The following is a 15,188-nucleotide window of genomic DNA, read 5'->3' on the forward strand; positions in this document are numbered from 1 at the left end:
TCATTTTATAGATGAAGAGTCGGAGGCTCAGAGAAGTATGCTGCCCAAGGTCACAGACCAGGCAAGTGTTAGAGCCTGAATTAGAACCCAGGTCTTCCGACTCCGAGGACTGTGCCCTTCCCACTGCACTGCGCCGCTCCTACAAGACTGTGAGCTTGGAACTCCTTGACGGCAGGGATCATTTGTACCAGTGCTGTTGAACTCTGCAGATGCTCGGTACCTACTAAGGGAGTTAATGTCGATTCCTTTATCGAGGCCACCGAGGCCTGTAAATTGATGCCTTCCCTCTTCCTGGGCAGGGAGTCGACATCGTCCCCCAGAAATGTCCAACACCTCCACGGTGAGGGGATTCCTGCTGCTGGGATCCTCGGAGGTCCGGGAGCCGCGGCCGGTCCACGCCGCGCCGTTCCTCCCGGTCTACCCGGCGGCCCTGACGGGGAACCTCCTCGTCGTCGCCGTCGCCCTCCTCGGCCGGCGCCTCCGCGCCCCCGTGTACTTCTTCCTCGGGAACCTGGCCCTCGTCGACCTCTGCTTCGTCTCCGTCACCGTCCCCAAATCCGTCGCCGTCTGCCTGACCGACTGCCGATCCATCTCCTTCTTGAGCTGTGCCGCTCAGCTCTTCCTGGTGGTCCTGTTTGCCGCCCCGGAGTTTTTCGTCCTCACGGCCGTGTCCTACGACCGCTACGCCGCCATCTGCCTCCCCCTGCGCTACGGGGTCGTCGTGGGCCGAGGCGTCTGCGGGAAGATGGCGGCCGCCTCCTGGCTCGGCGGGGGCCTGGTCGGGGTCTTGTTTTCAGCTTCGACCTTCTCCTTGTCCTTCTGCGGGTCCCACGTCGTCCGGCGGTTCTTCTGTGACGTCCCCTCCCTGCTGAAGATCACCCGCTCTGAAGACCGCTCCGCCATCGACGCGAGCGTGACCTTGTCGCTAACCGTAGGTGCCGTCGGCTCCGTTTCCATCGCCGTCTCGTACGCGCGCGTCATCGGGGCCGTGCTGAGGATGCCGGCGGCCGAGGGCCGGGCCGGAGCCTTCTCCACCTGCCTGCCCCATCTCCTCGTCGTCACCGTCTTCCTCTCCTCAGGCGTGTTTGGCTATCTCGAGCCGCCCTCACACTCTTCCTCGGTCTTCGACCTGCCGATGCCCGTGTTCTACGCCGTCGGGCCCCCGGCCCCGAACCCCCTCATCTACAGCCTGAGGAACCGGGACTTGAAAGCGGCTCTGCGGACGATCTTGAAAAGGGGATTCCCCCAGACTCTTCTGTAGGTCGAAATGTCTGTTTCCCTGCGCCGATATTCAATCCATCAGTCAGTCGATCATATTTACTACAGGAGCGACGCGCGCCGACCGGGTCGTAGTAGGAGAGTAGCGAGGGGAGGTAGGAGGGGGCGAGTTATCGAATGCTTTAAAGCCAGTGGTGAGGAGTTTCCGCTCGACGCGGAGGTGCATGAGCAGAAGCTGGAGGTTCTCGAGGAGTGGGGATACGCGGACCGAAGGTTTTCATAGAAGAATGATCCGGGCAGCGGGGTGAGGTACGGCCTGGCGTGGGGAGAGACAGGAGGCGTGGGACGTCAGCCAGGAGGCTGATAAAGTAATCAAGGTGGGATAGAATAAGGGATTGGATTAACGCGGTAGACGTTGGGATGGAGAGGAAAGGGCAGATTTTAGCGGGGCCGTGAAGGTCGAACCGACAGGATTTGGTGACGGATCGAATCTGTGGGTCGAATGAGAGAGAGAGTCAGGGAGGGAGCCAAGGATACGGGCTTGTGAAGGAAGAACGGCGGGTCATCTACGGTGATGGGAAAACCAAGGGGAGGACAGGGTTTGGAGGGGAAGATGAAAGATTTGGTAAGCGTGTTTCCTGCCCACGAGGAGCTTACAGTCTCGAGGGGATTGATCATGCCGCCGGGAGCCGTGACACTCGCCTTCTAATGCCGACCCTGCCGCTGACCGGCTGTGTGACCTTGGGTGACCAGCTTAACCTCTCTGGGTCTCCCTGTGACATGAGGATTTAAAAGACGCTCTTTCTCTCTCATATTCTGAGCCTCTTACGGCCAGGGACTTTGTCTGAGCTGATCATTTTGTTTCTACTCAGCACTTGTTACAGCCTTTTGCGGGTAAACTGTTAATAAAGACTATAATGATAACGCCGATGATTACGGTAATGAGAATTAATTATGAGTATGATCAGGAGCCCATAATAATAATAATAAGGATAATGTTGGTATTTGTTAAGCACTTCCTATGTGCAGAGCACTGTTCTAAGCACTGGGGTAGATAGAGGGTAATCAGGTTGTCCCACTTGAGGCTCACAGTTAATCCCCATTTTACAGGTGAGGTAACTGAGGCACAGAGAAGTTAAGTGACTCGCCCACGGTCACACAGCTGATGAGTGGCAGAGCCGGGATTCAAACCCATGACCTCTGGCTCCCAAGCCCGGGAATCTTTCCACTGAGCCATGCTGCTTCCCCATGAATTTGTACTTCTTGGGTTAGATCCAGCTACCCCCTGCAGAGTCTTGCCACAGAGTATTTAGAGGGATCTTGTAATTGCTTTCTAGGGTCTCTTCCGGGTGGGTTAATTATTATTATTATCATTATGGTATTTGTTAAGCGTTTTCTTTGCGCCGGGCACTGTACTAAGCACTGGGGTGGACACAAGCAGATCGGGTGGGACACAGTCCCCTGTCCCACGTGGGGCTCACAGTCTCAATCCCCATTTTACAGATGAGGGAACTGAGGCCCAGAGAAGTGAAGGGACTTGCCCAAGGTCACACAGCAGACCCGTGGCAGAGCCGGGATTAGAATCCGGATGGGTGGACCGCAGCGATTCCCTGCAATGCTTTGATTTTTCCTAAAGTACTGGGAGTAGGAGGGACGGGCTGTGGAATCCCGATCTAATAGCCAAGACATTTCGGCGTCCCAACCGTCCCAGGTCTGGGTGGTTTCATCCGGCGTGCTGACCAAAAATTCAATCAGGTGGTCTTCTAGACTGCCAGTTTGTTATGGGCAGGGAACGTGCCGGCTGATTTTGTTGAATTGTACTCTCCCAAGATTTTAGTACAGTGCTCTGCACAGAGTAAGAGCTCAATAGATACCTTTGACTGAGGATGAGGATGATAATAATAAAGATACTTTAAGAGTCAATAGTATTTACGGAGTGCTTACGGTGTGCAGAGCCCTGTACTAGGCACTTGGGAGAGTGTAGTATAACACTATAACAGACACGTTCTCTGCCCCCAGTGAGCTTAGAGTCTGGAGTGGGAGACAGGCCTTGATAGGAATAAACTACGGATGTGGACATAAGTGATGCGGGGCCGGGAGGGGGGGGTGAATCAAGAGAGCAAGTCAGGGTGACGCAGAAGGGAGCGGAAGGAAAAGAGGGCTTAGTCAGGGAAGGCCTCTTGGAGGAGATGGCCTTCAGGAAAGCTCTGAAGAGGTGGAGAATGAGGCGCGCTCCGAGGGTAGGTACGACCGTTGGAAGACGGGAGGCAAAGAGGGAAACAGATCCCAACCAGAAGACCAAGGGGAGATGGAGGTCAGGGCCCGTCAGACCCACGCTGCCCCTCTCAGTGACTTTGGGTGGAAGGACAGGGAGCCGATGGAAGAGTCGGAGCCGGTCTGGGGAGACGCTCACACTCGGGACCTATTTTGGGGATCGGTCCCGGGCCGCGGCCCCCGATGGGGCAGGGGGGCTTGCAGGAGGTGGGCGCTGTCCAGGCAGTGACCCCCAACCGTCACGAGCCCCTCCATTCTGATCGGCTTGGATCCCCCCGGTGCTTAGTACGGTGCCTGGCACATAGTAAGAGCTTAACAAATACCATTATTATCATTATTATTGTTACCCGCTGCCCGACGGTGGCTACCACGCAGCCGCCTGCCGCGTTTTGGCACTGGGGCACAGCCTCGGCGGTTTGGACGAGCTCACGGTCTACCGAGGCGCTCTGACGGTGCTCTGCGCACAGTAAGCGCTCAATAAAACGGTCGAATGAATGAATGACTGACTCTCGGCCCCCTGCTCTTCCCACTAGATCACACCACTTCGCGCGTCACGGCGCCGATAGACCGTTCACTCTCAGAAAGGAAAAGTAGCAAGTCGGATAGATGAACTTTATTCGGAAGGAGACGCCGACACTAAGGAATGCAACGCAAGGAGGGAGTTTTTCCACGTCGGGTGAGACCGAGAGATTTTTGGAGAGCTTCGTTGGTCTGGGGGCGAAAAATAATTTTGTAATGATGAAGGTTAAATGACTTGCCCAAGAGAAGCAGCGGGGACATGTGGCTAGAGCTCAGGCCGGGCCGTCAGAGGGACCTGGGTAAAGATCCCGGCTCCGCCACTTGTGTCCTGTGGGACCTTGGGCAAGTCACTTGGCTTCTCTGTAGTTTCAGTTTAATCTTTTGAAAAATGGGGATGGAGATCGAGCCCCTTGTGGGATATAAATGGGGGTCCAACCTCGTATCGACCCCAGCGCAATGCCCTCTGAGGCGGGATTATCCGTCATAAACCTGTTCTACCAAACCCCCCTCCAGACCCTGAGAAAGTCTCCTATCAGCCAGAAAAGACAACTGCTCATATGCACCCCTCTGTCGGGTGTCTTAGGGAAGTGAGTGAAGGCAATATCAACACAAGGAGACGGTTTTTTTCCAGAGAAAGGGGTGGGAGAATCTCTCCTTTATGACTCTCCCGACGGCGGCCTTCACGTCGCGGTTCCTCAGGCTGTAGACGAGGGGGTTGAGGGCAGGGGGTACCACTATGTAGAATACGGACACCAGCAGGTCCGGCGTCGAGGAGGAGTCCGAGGGAAGCTTCAGATAGGCGGTGACGGCCGTCAAAATGACAACGATAACAATGGTGAGGTGAGGCAGGCAGGTGGAGAAGGCCCTGGCCCGGCCCTCGGCGGCCGGCATCCTCAGCACGGCCCGGAAGATGCGCGCGTACGAGACGACGATGGAGACGAAGCAGAGGATGCCTAACGCTACCGCGACGGCGACGCTCACGTCGATGGCGACGTGCTCCTCGGAGCAGGCGATCTTCAGCAGGGAGGAGACGTCACAGAAGAACTGCTGGATGACGTTGGACCCGCAGAAGGACAGGGAGAAGGTAAAAGATGAAAACAGGACCCCAATCAGTCCTCCGCTGAGCCAGGAGGCGGCCGCCATCTTCTCGCAGGCCCCTCTGTCCATGAGGACCTCGTAGCGCAGGGGGAGGCAGATGGCGACGTAGCGGTCGTAGGACATGGCCGTCAGGACGAAATACTCCGCAGCGGCAAACAAGGTCCCCAGTAAGAGCTGAGCCACACAGCCCGGGAAGGAGATGGAGCTGTTATTAGTCAAGGAGATGGTGACGGATTTGGGGACGGTGACGGAGACGAGGCAGAGGTCGAGGACGGACAGGTGCCCGAGGAAGAAGTACATGGGGGTGCGGAGGCGGCGGTCGAGGACGGTGACGGCGACGATGAGGAGGTTCCCCGTCAGGGCCGCCAGGTAGACCAGGAGGAACAGCGCGGCGTGGACCAGCCGCAGCTCCCGGACCTCGGAGAATCCCAGCAGGAGGAATCCCCTCACCGTGGAGACGTTGGGCATTTTGGGGAGGCAGCATTGACTTTTCTGCGATGGACGGGGGAAGAGTCCAAGTTAGAGTGCATCGATGAGACGAGCGAAGAAAGCGACAGGACATTTGCTAGTGATTCTCTAGGGAGAGGAGACAGTTATTGAATTCAAAACGATCCCTGCTGGATAAGGAAAGATCCAGATCTTCACATTATTTTGGTGAATTTAAGGGGAATTCCTGCGACTGTCCCCCCTCGGCCACCCCAACAGGGGTGGCAGACACATTCCCCGCCCGCATTGAGTTTACGGTCTGATGGGAGATCTTTTTCCATCTTCGCCTTCAGCTTTCCCCACTGCTTCCACTACCCAATGCTTTGCGTGCACACCCCTAAAGACACAAACACACACGGTTTCCAGCACAGGCAGCAGCTCCCCTAAAGTGGAAAACCAATTGGTTCAGTAATATTTATTGAGCGCTTGCTGTGTGCAGAGCACTGTACTAAATGCTGGGGAGAGTGCAAGAGAATACTAAACACAGTCCCCGCTCACAACGAGCTTACAGTCTAGAGGAATGACGGATTGTAGTTGGGTCGATTTCGGCGAATGTCTGATCACTGGCTTCGGCGCCATCCGCCCGTTCTAACTCTCCTCCTCATTATCCGCTTTCTTCAACCAACCCTCCAAAAAAAGCCTTCTTCCCGCGACTCGCTTTCGACGCTTCCTCCTCCCACCTCCGGCTCCCACCCTTCCTTTGGCCTGGAAATCCACCCTTTTCCGTTCCCCGGCCCGAAGATATCCCACCCTCAAAAACCCTCTGGAATTCCACCCTCTCAAGGAGGGTTTGGCTAATTCGCTTCTTCCCACCACCTGTCAGCGACCATCTCCAGACTTGATGCGTCCTCAGACCCTCAGGATATCGCTGCTGAAGGTAAGGTACGTTACTCTCGACTGTAAGCTCCTTGAGGAAACGTGTCTACCAACTCAGATTGTATTCCTCCAAGCTTTTAGTGCAGTGCTCTGCGCACAGTCAGCGCTCGACAAATGTCTCCGATTGATTGATTAATGTCTGCTTCTCCCCTAGACAGGGAGCTCCTTGTGGGCAGGGAACACGTCTACCAACTCTTTCACAGTGTACTCTCCTCGGCATTCAGAATAACGCTCTGCACACATCGAGCACTCAAAAATATGATTGTCAAACACTGATAATAATAATGATAGGATTTGTTTAGCGCTCACTATGTGCCAGGCACTGTTCTATGCACTGGGAGAGATAGACGGAAATCAGGCCGTCCCACCCGGGGCTCCCAGTCTCAATCCCCATTTTCCAGATGAGGTAACGGAGGCCCAGAGAAGTGAAGTGACTTGCCCAGAGTCACACAGCTGACAAGCGGCGGAGGCGGGATTAGAACCCACGACCTCTGACTCCCACGCCCGGGCCGTTTCTCATCCACATTCCATTCTTTTCTCCTCCCAGTTGTAAATGACATTTTGCCTATCTAGCCTATGAGATTGGGAAGTCTTTGAGGGCAGGGATCATGACTTTTCCCTCTCTTTTTATGGCATTTCTTAAGCTCTCATTATGTGCCAGGCACTGTACGAAGCTCTAGGGGGAATACAAGAAAATCGGGTGGGTCACAGTCCCCGTCCCCCACAGGGCTCACAGTCTCAGTCCCCATCTTACAGATGAGGGAACTGAGGCACAGAGAAGGGAAGCGACTTGCCCCAAATCACCCAGAAGAGTAGCGGCCCGGCCCAGTGGAAAGACCATGGGCCTGGGTTCCGATTCCAGCTCTGCCAACTGCTTGCTGTGTGACCTTGGGCAAGTCGCTTCTCTTCTCGGTGCCTCAGTTCTCCCGTTCTCCCTCCTGCTCAGACTGTGAGCCCCATGAGGGACAGGGATTGTGTCCAACCTGATCGACTTGCCCGGGGCTTAGAACAATGTTTGATACATAGCAAGTGCATAAGAAATACCATTAAAAAAATATAAAAAGGGGGGAGCTGTTATTAGAACCCCAGTCCATCCCTCCCAGCCCATGCTCTATCCACTAGGCCACACTGCTTCTCTTTTGCATCCACCCAAGATTCGGTGGGGGAAGTGCCGTGAGGACGAATCAGGCCGGGGCAGTTTCAGCAATACCCTCTTGTCCCTTCCCCGGGGGGTTGAGCTGATGGTTGAAGTCACCGGGGCACGGAGCAGCCACGGGAGCCGGGGTTTGGGCGGTGGATGGGGGGGACCGGGGGCCACCGTAGGGGCAAATGTTTTCCCCTTGCTGGTGTACTCAGCCCTGGGTCCAACTCCACCCTAGATCCGGGTCCGAACGTCTTCCCAAGGTGACCCTCGCCCTCACATCGATTAGCCTGTTGGTCCCTCCCTGGCCCTCCGCACCCCCGGTCACTCTCACCGGGCCAGCGTGGGGCTGGGGGATCCCTCACCCGCTCTGGGCTGGGCTGGTCCCCCCTCTCTCCTCGCACTCCTGGATGCAGCGGCCACGGAGGGTCGGCGTGGATCCGTCAGCCCCCCTCCGCTCTCCCGCGGACACCGAGACGCGCTTTCCAGGCAGGGCTCCCGTCCCCTTAGATAAAGCCACCGCTGCTCTGAGGGGGGGGGGGGGTGTCCCCGGAGGACCGGATCACGGCGCCTCGTCCCCACAGAGATGAGGATCCGGTGATGACACTCGTCTGCAGGGTTCCCATGGCAACACTAACGGTTCCGTTGTTAGTGACCGTCTGGGTCAGCGGGTGGGTGCTTGAGCTTCTTTTTTTTCCTCTTCGATGGTACTCGTTAAGTGCTTACTATGCGCCAGGCACTCTATTAATTCCTGGGATTCGATACAAGCTCATCAGGTTGGACGCAGTCCCTGTCCCACGCGGGGCTCACAGTCTCAATCCCCATTTTACAGAGGAGGGGACTGAAACCCGGAGAAGTGAAGAGACCGGCCCAAGGTCGCACGGCAGAAAGGTAGCAGAGCGGAGATTAGAACCCAGGTCATTCTGACTCCCGGGTCCGTGCTCTGTCGACTAGGCCGCGCTGCTTCTCTGAGTTTCATCTTGTTCATCGCCTCAGACAGTCAGTCGGTCACTTTATCGGTCGTATCGTCTGACATCCCCTGATTGCAAATCTAGAGAGAAGGAGAAATGACCCTAAATCCATCGGGGATCAACCCAGAGAAGCAGCATAGCTTAGTGGCAAGAGGCCGGGCTTGGGAGTCAGAGGGCGTGGGTTCTAATCCTGGCTCCGCCACCTGTCTGCTGTGGGACCTTGGGCAAGCCACTTAACTTCCCTGGGCCTCGGTTACCTCATCTGGAAAATGGGGATTAAGACTGTGAACCCCAAGCTGGACAACCTGATTATGTCGTATCTCCCCCAGCACTTACAACAGTGCTCGACACATAGTAAGCGCTTAAGAAATGCAATTATTATTATTATCAGTTTGGGAGGGGCCGAGGGGTTCTGAGAACGGGGTGACGGGAAGGAATCCCTGATACTGGGTGGGTGTGCACGACGGGAAAATCCCTGGTTTCAGAAGGAATAGGTTGGAGCCTAGGCTTCGTCCTTTTCTATCTCCGAGACGCTGTACCGGACTGGGATGAGGAGGGCAGGGCATTCTCTCCTCTGAAGGCCCTGTTCCCTTTCAAAATACCTCAGTGGTGGCAAATGGAGAAATAATCTGCCAGTCCAAATTTCCTCTTCCCCATCATTTCCTTCCAGCCCATCAGAGCACAGCTTTTCCCATCTTTAAAGCCCTTCCGTCATCCCACCAGTTCCAAGATGCCTGGCACGATTCATTTTTCTTCTCCCTAAGTCATCTGCTCCCAACTACCAATCAGCATCTCAAACCACTTCTCCATTTTTGCACTCACACCCACCATTATAGTTTTGTACCTAGTGGCTTTTAGAAAATGTACTCTCTAAGCACATAGTCATCTATTTACCATGCTTTCCATTCTCTTCTCCGACCTCTCATTAATTAATTCTGCGTCTATCTCCCCTGTTAGATTTTAAGCTCTGGGAAAGCAGGGGTGGTGTTTAATTTTCTTTTTTGATCTCTCTGAGGAGTTCACTACGGTACTTTACACCCAGGAGGCATTCAACAAGTAGCATCGATTGATGGGTGGATGGATAGATTGATGCATGGTTGGGTTGTTGGATGGATGGTTGGATGGAAGGGTGGGTGGGTAGATGATTGGATAGATGGATGGATGATGGTTGGATTGTCTGCTGTGTGACCTTAGGCAAGGCACTTCACTTCTCTGTGCCTCAGTTATCTCAACTGTAAAATGGGAATCGAGACTGTGAGCACCACGTGGGACAGGGACTGTGTAAAACCTGATTAGCTTGTATCCGCCCCAGCGCTTAGTACAGTGGCTGGCACATGGTAAGCGCTTGACAAATACCACTATTATTATTATGGATGGATGGATGGGTGGACGGGTGGGTGGATGGACGGACGGATGGTCGGATGGCTGGCTGGCTGGATGAACGGATGGATTCGAGGCAAGGATTTGATCGGTCAAATTCATTCATTCATTCATTCAATAGTATTTATTGAGCACTTACTGTGTGCAGAGCACTGTACTGAGCACTTGGAAAGTGCACTTCAGAATAAAAAGAGACAATCCCTGCCCACACCGGGCTTACAGTCTCACACGTCTTATCAGCCGCTGTCTCAGTCATTGACAAATCCTCAGAGGCTGGTCGTTCTCTCTGGACAGCCCTTTATATGGACGCCCCCACGGTCAGAACCCTGATGAGGAATGGGATAGTCAGGAAAAGGAAACAGACATTCTGTCCCTTAGAGGAGGGAGGAGGAATCTGCCCTTTAGGACGCTCCCCAGGGCGGCCTTCACGTCGCGGTTCCTCAGGCTGTAGATGAGGGGGTTGAGAGCGGGGGGCACCACGGTGTAGAACACGGACACCAGCAGGTCCGGCGTCGAGGGGGAATCTGACGGAGGCTTCAAATAAGCACAGAAACAAGTCACGACAAAGAGAGTGACGACGACAAGGTGGGGCAGGCAGGTGGAGAAGGCTCCGGCCCGGCCCTCGGCGGCCGGCATCCTCAGCACGGCCCCGAAGATGCGCGCGTAGGAGACGACGATGAGAATGAAGCAGACGACGCCTAACGCTACCCCGGCGGCGACGCTCACGTCGATGGCGACGTGCTCCTCGGAGCAGGTGATCTTCAGCAGGGAGGGGACGTCGCGGAAGAACCGTTGGACGGCGTTGGACCCGCAGAAGGACAGGGAGAAGGTCCAAGCTGAAAACAAGCCCCCAAACAGGCCCCCGCCGAGCCAGGAGGCGACCGCCATCTTTCCGCGGGCCGTGTCGGTCGTGATGAGCTCGTAGCTCAGGGGGCGGCAGTTGGCGGCGTAGCGGTCGTCGGACATCCACGTGAGGATGACCGGCTCTGAAGTGGCCGAAACGACCACCAGGAAGACCTGGGCGACACAGCCCAGGAGGCGGATGGATCTACGATCGGTCAGGGAGATGACCACAGACTTGGGGACGGTGACCGAGACGTGGCAGAGGTCGGTGAGGGACAGGTTCCCGAGGAAGAAGTACATGGGGGTGCGGAGGCGGCGGTCGAGGACGGTGACGGCGGCGACGAGGAGATTCCCCGTCAGGGCCGCCAGGAAGACCGGGAGGAACAGCGTGGCCTGGACCAGCCGCAGCTCCCGGACCTCCGAGAACCTCAGCAGGAGGAATTCCCTCACCGTGGAGACGTTGGGCATTTTGGGGAGGCAGCATTGACTTTCTGCGTGTGATGAGGGAAGAGCCAAAGTTAGAGTCCATTGAGGAGATGAGTGAAGGAGTTGACTTGCTGCTGATTCTCTATGGAGAGGAGACAGTTATTGACTTGAAAATGACTTCTGAGTTCACCGTGGAGACATTTCTGGGGAACGATGTCGACTCCCTGCAGAGGAAGAGGGAGGGAAAGCTTCAATTTGGAGACCTTGACACTGTGGGTGAAGGAATAGGACTAAATCAACTCTATTTATTGAATACCTACAGAGAACACGGTATTAGTACATATTAGTACATATGATCACTGTCCCCGAGGACCTTCCATTCTCTTGGCAGCACAAGCAGGTTGCTAGTGAGAAGAACACAGGCCTGGGAGTCAGAGGATCTGGGTTCTAATCCCAACTCTGCCACTTGTCAGCTGCGTTGCCGGGGGAGAGCGACTTAATCTCTCTACGTCTCAGTTTTCTCAATGGTAAAATGAGGATTCAATACCTGTTTTCCCTCCTACTTAGTCTGCAAATCCCTTGTGGGGCACGGACTGTGTTCTACCAGATTGTCCTGACTCTCCCCCAGCATTTAATATTTTTCTTGGAACGTAGTAAGCACTCAGTAAATACCAAGAGAATTATTTTGGTTGAGGAGACTGAAAGTAAAATGAATAGCGGTAAGCATAGTATGAAACGATAGGACTCAATAAATAGCAAGAGAATTATTTTTGGTTGAGGGGACTGAAACTAAAATGAGTGGCAGTAAGCACATAGTAAGCACTTAATAAATATCAAGAGAATTATTTTTGGTTGAGGGGACTGAAACTAAAATGAATAGCAGTAAGCACATAGTAAGCACTTAATAAATATCAAGAGAATTATTTTGGGTTGAGGGGACTGAAACTAAAATGAATAGCAGTAAGCACATAGTAAGCACTTAATAAATATCAAGAGAATTATTTTGGGTTGAGGGGACTGAAACTAAAATGAATAGCAGTAAGCACATAGTAAGCACTTAATAAATATCAAGAGAATTATTTTTGGTTGAGCGGACTGAAACTAAAATGAATAGCAGGTAGAGGTCAGAGAACATAAAGATATGTTCATGACTGTTATGAAATTTTTTCAGTGGTTTTAGAGTCAAACAACAAGTGCTTTTATGTATATTCATCCATTTAGTGGAGAGAGAATGGGCCTGGTAGATAGAAGGACCTGGATTCTAATCCTGTCTCTGCTTCTTGTCTGCTGTGTGACCTGGGGCCAGTCACTTACCTTCTCTGTGCCTCAGTTACCTCATCTGTAAATGGGGGATTACAACTGTGAGCACCCTAGGGGAATCTGGTTATGTCCAAGCTGATCAGTTTGTATCCCTCCCAGGGCTCAGTCAAGTACCTGGCACATAATAAGCACTTAACGATACCATAAAACAAACAACAACGGTAAAAAAGCCAGGAATACTCCAGTTGGATTCCATCTGCTCACAGATCTGCATTCACTCCTGCACACACGCAAACAGGAGCGTAACTCTCAAGGAGGAAGGAGGAGAGGTGTTTGATGGTTGGGAGGTAACTGAACTGGAAAACCCCTCCTGCTAGCACCCCTGCCCCCCCGGGGGCCGCGGCCCTGGTCCGAACCCCAATTTAGGCCCCAGACTGGCTCCAACTCTTCCATCCTCATCCTCCCCTGCCCCTCCATCCCTCTCACCCCCGGTCGCTCTCACCGGGGCAGCCTGGGGCTGGGGGTCGCTCACCTCGGCGGGGCTGGGCCGGTCCCCTCTTTCTCTTCAGACTCCTGGGTTCGGTCAGCCAGAAAGGAACAGAGAGGAGCCCTCGGTCCCTCTCCGTTCTCCCTCAGACCCCGAGAAGCCGTCCAGACGGGCCCCCACCCTGTAGATAAAGCGGGAGCTGCTCCGAGAATGGCTCGGGGCCCTGCCGAGGGACCTCGTGGCCTGGACAAGCCAAGCATCCCCTGGTCACGTGGTTCCCGAGGCCCCCCGGGAGATCAGCGATGGTGCCGGCCCTCGGGGTTCCCATGGAAACAGCGGCATCTGCATCCCAGCGTCCCAACGGTCCTTGTTTCCAACGACTGCCTTTAGCCACCGTGAACGGATTCGCCTTTGACTAATTCACAACCTGAGGCACTCAGTCTGTCGATCAGCCACCCGTAACGTTTTCTTATGGTCTTCGTGAAGCGCTTACTATGTGTCAGGCGTCATACTAAGTGCTGGGGCAGATACAGGCTAATCAGATCGGACAGAGTCGGCGTCCCCCGTGGGGCCCACATCTCAATCCCCATTTTACAGATGAGGCACGGAGAAGTTGAGCGACCCTGCCCGAGGTCACACGGCAGACTCGTGGTGGAACCGGGATCGGAACCCACGGCCATCTGAATCCCAGGCCCGCGCTCCACGCGCTAGGCGAAGCTGCTTCTTCTGACTTGTCCTGATTGCTGATCGGTTGAAGCTCTGTTCATACTGACTATATAACTGTACTCTTGAGTGGAGCGTTCGTCCACTTCCTCGACTTTCCCTTCTCTCCTTCCTCCTCTACGTAATTTATTCTGTATCTACCTCTCCCATTAGATCACAATCTCCCGGAGAGCCGGAACGATGCAATTATATCTCTTTTCGCCTCTCCTGAGAGCTTACTACAGTGCCTGGCACCCAGGATGTGGTCAATAGATACCTTTGATGATAATAACAGGAATAATTACGGTCTTTGTTAAGCGCTTACTATGTGCCACGCCCTGTTCTTAGTGCTGGAGTAGATACAAGCAAATCAGGTTGGACACAGTCCCTGTCCCACATGGGGCTCCCCGTCTCAATCCCCATTTTACAGATGAGATAACTGAGGCACAGAGAAGTGAAGTGACTTGCCCAAGGTCACACGACAGGGAAGTAGCGGAACCGGGATTAGAACCCAAGACCTCTGACTCCCAAGCCCGTGCTCTGGGTGGATGGAAGGATGGATGGACCAATGGTTGGAAGGATGGATGGGTGGAAGGAAGGAAAGATGGATTGATGAGAGAGGATGGATTCAACAAGAGAAATGGAGCTGCGGTCATTCTCTCTTCCCATTTTCCAACTTTCATATCCACCCCCAGAGTCATGCTAAAGAGCGTTTCGTTATATTTTCATAATCATTATAACGATATCGTTATTGTGTTTATTAAGAGTTCGTGTGCCTAAATTGTTCCACTTGCTGGAGTAGAAACCGAAGAATCAGTTCAGACACAGTTCCCGTCTCACAGGGGATCAGGGTGTAAGAGGACGAGAGATCCTAGGGAGGTTAAGTCACTGCCCCGAGGTCACACAGCAGCCCGGTAGCAGAGCTGGCTTCAGAGCTCGTCTCAATCAATCAGTCCTTCGATCATATTTATTGACTACTTACTCTGGGCCCAGCACTGTGCTAAGCACTTGGAAAAGTTCAGGATAGCAGAGTTGGTAGACACTTTCCCTGCCCACAGCGAGCTTACGGTCTAGAGCGGTTCCCATTCCTTTAGGCCGTGATAAAGTTAAAAGAAAAAATGATGGTGCTTGTTAAGCACTTGCTATGTGTCAAGCACTGTTCTTAGCACTGGAGTAGATACAAAGGCCATCGGGTCGTCCCACGTGGGGTTCACAGTCTCGATCCCCGTTTTACAGATGAAGTAACTGAGGTAAGGAGAAGTTAAGTGGCTTGCCCAAGGTCACACAGAAGACAAGTGGCAGAGTGGGAGTTAGAACCGCCCCCAAACTGGATTTACTGTACTTGGGAGAATTCAGTTTAACAGAGTTTATTCATTCATTCAATAATATTTATTGAGCGCTTACTCTGTTCAGAGCACTGTACTAAGCGGTTGAAATGTACAATTCGGTAACAGATAGAGACAATCCCTGCCCATTGACGGGCTCACAGTCTAAGCGAGGGAGACAG

The 15,188-nt window shown here is 53.8% G+C and overlaps 3 protein-coding genes across 4 annotated transcripts; 1 reads left to right on the plus strand and 2 right to left on the minus strand.

Annotated features, from left to right (window-relative positions):
- The first annotated feature begins 322 nt into the window (after positions 1-322).
- On the plus strand, positions 323-1,261 carry LOC100087822 (olfactory receptor 14A2-like). Its single transcript, XM_001517607.2, has one exon. It carries the CDS (start codon positions 323-325, stop codon positions 1,259-1,261), a length of 939 nt encoding a protein of 312 aa, XP_001517657.2.
- A 3,156-nt stretch (positions 1,262-4,417) lies between these two features.
- On the minus strand, positions 4,418-8,136 carry LOC100084839 (olfactory receptor 14A2-like). 2 transcript variants are annotated; one of them, XM_029053724.2, is made up of 2 exons: positions 7,978-8,136; positions 4,418-5,685 (listed from the first exon to the last, which is right to left on the minus strand). In XM_029053724.2, exon 2 carries the CDS (start codon positions 5,575-5,577, stop codon positions 4,615-4,617), a length of 963 nt encoding a protein of 320 aa, XP_028909557.1. In that variant the 5' UTR covers positions 5,578-5,685; positions 7,978-8,136; the 3' UTR covers positions 4,418-4,614. The 2 variants fall into 2 exon arrangements, with proteins under 2 accessions (XP_028909557.1, XP_028909556.1); XM_029053723.2 differs by having other exon boundaries at positions 7,947-8,136.
- Positions 8,137-10,119: 1,983 nt separating this feature from the next.
- LOC100084864 (olfactory receptor 14A16-like) lies at positions 10,120-13,213 on the minus strand. The gene is made up of 2 exons (XM_001515233.6): positions 13,025-13,213; positions 10,120-11,456 (listed from the first exon to the last, which is right to left on the minus strand). The coding sequence occupies exon 2, from the start codon at positions 11,272-11,274 to the stop codon at positions 10,309-10,311; it is 966 nt and encodes a 321-aa protein (XP_001515283.2). The 5' UTR covers positions 11,275-11,456; positions 13,025-13,213; the 3' UTR covers positions 10,120-10,308.
- Positions 13,214-15,188: the final 1,975 nt, after the last annotated feature.

The sequence above is a fragment of the Ornithorhynchus anatinus genome, chromosome X3, assembly GCF_004115215.2.
Source record: "Ornithorhynchus anatinus isolate Pmale09 chromosome X3, mOrnAna1.pri.v4, whole genome shotgun sequence".
NCBI lineage: Eukaryota > Metazoa > Chordata > Mammalia > Monotremata > Ornithorhynchidae > Ornithorhynchus > Ornithorhynchus anatinus.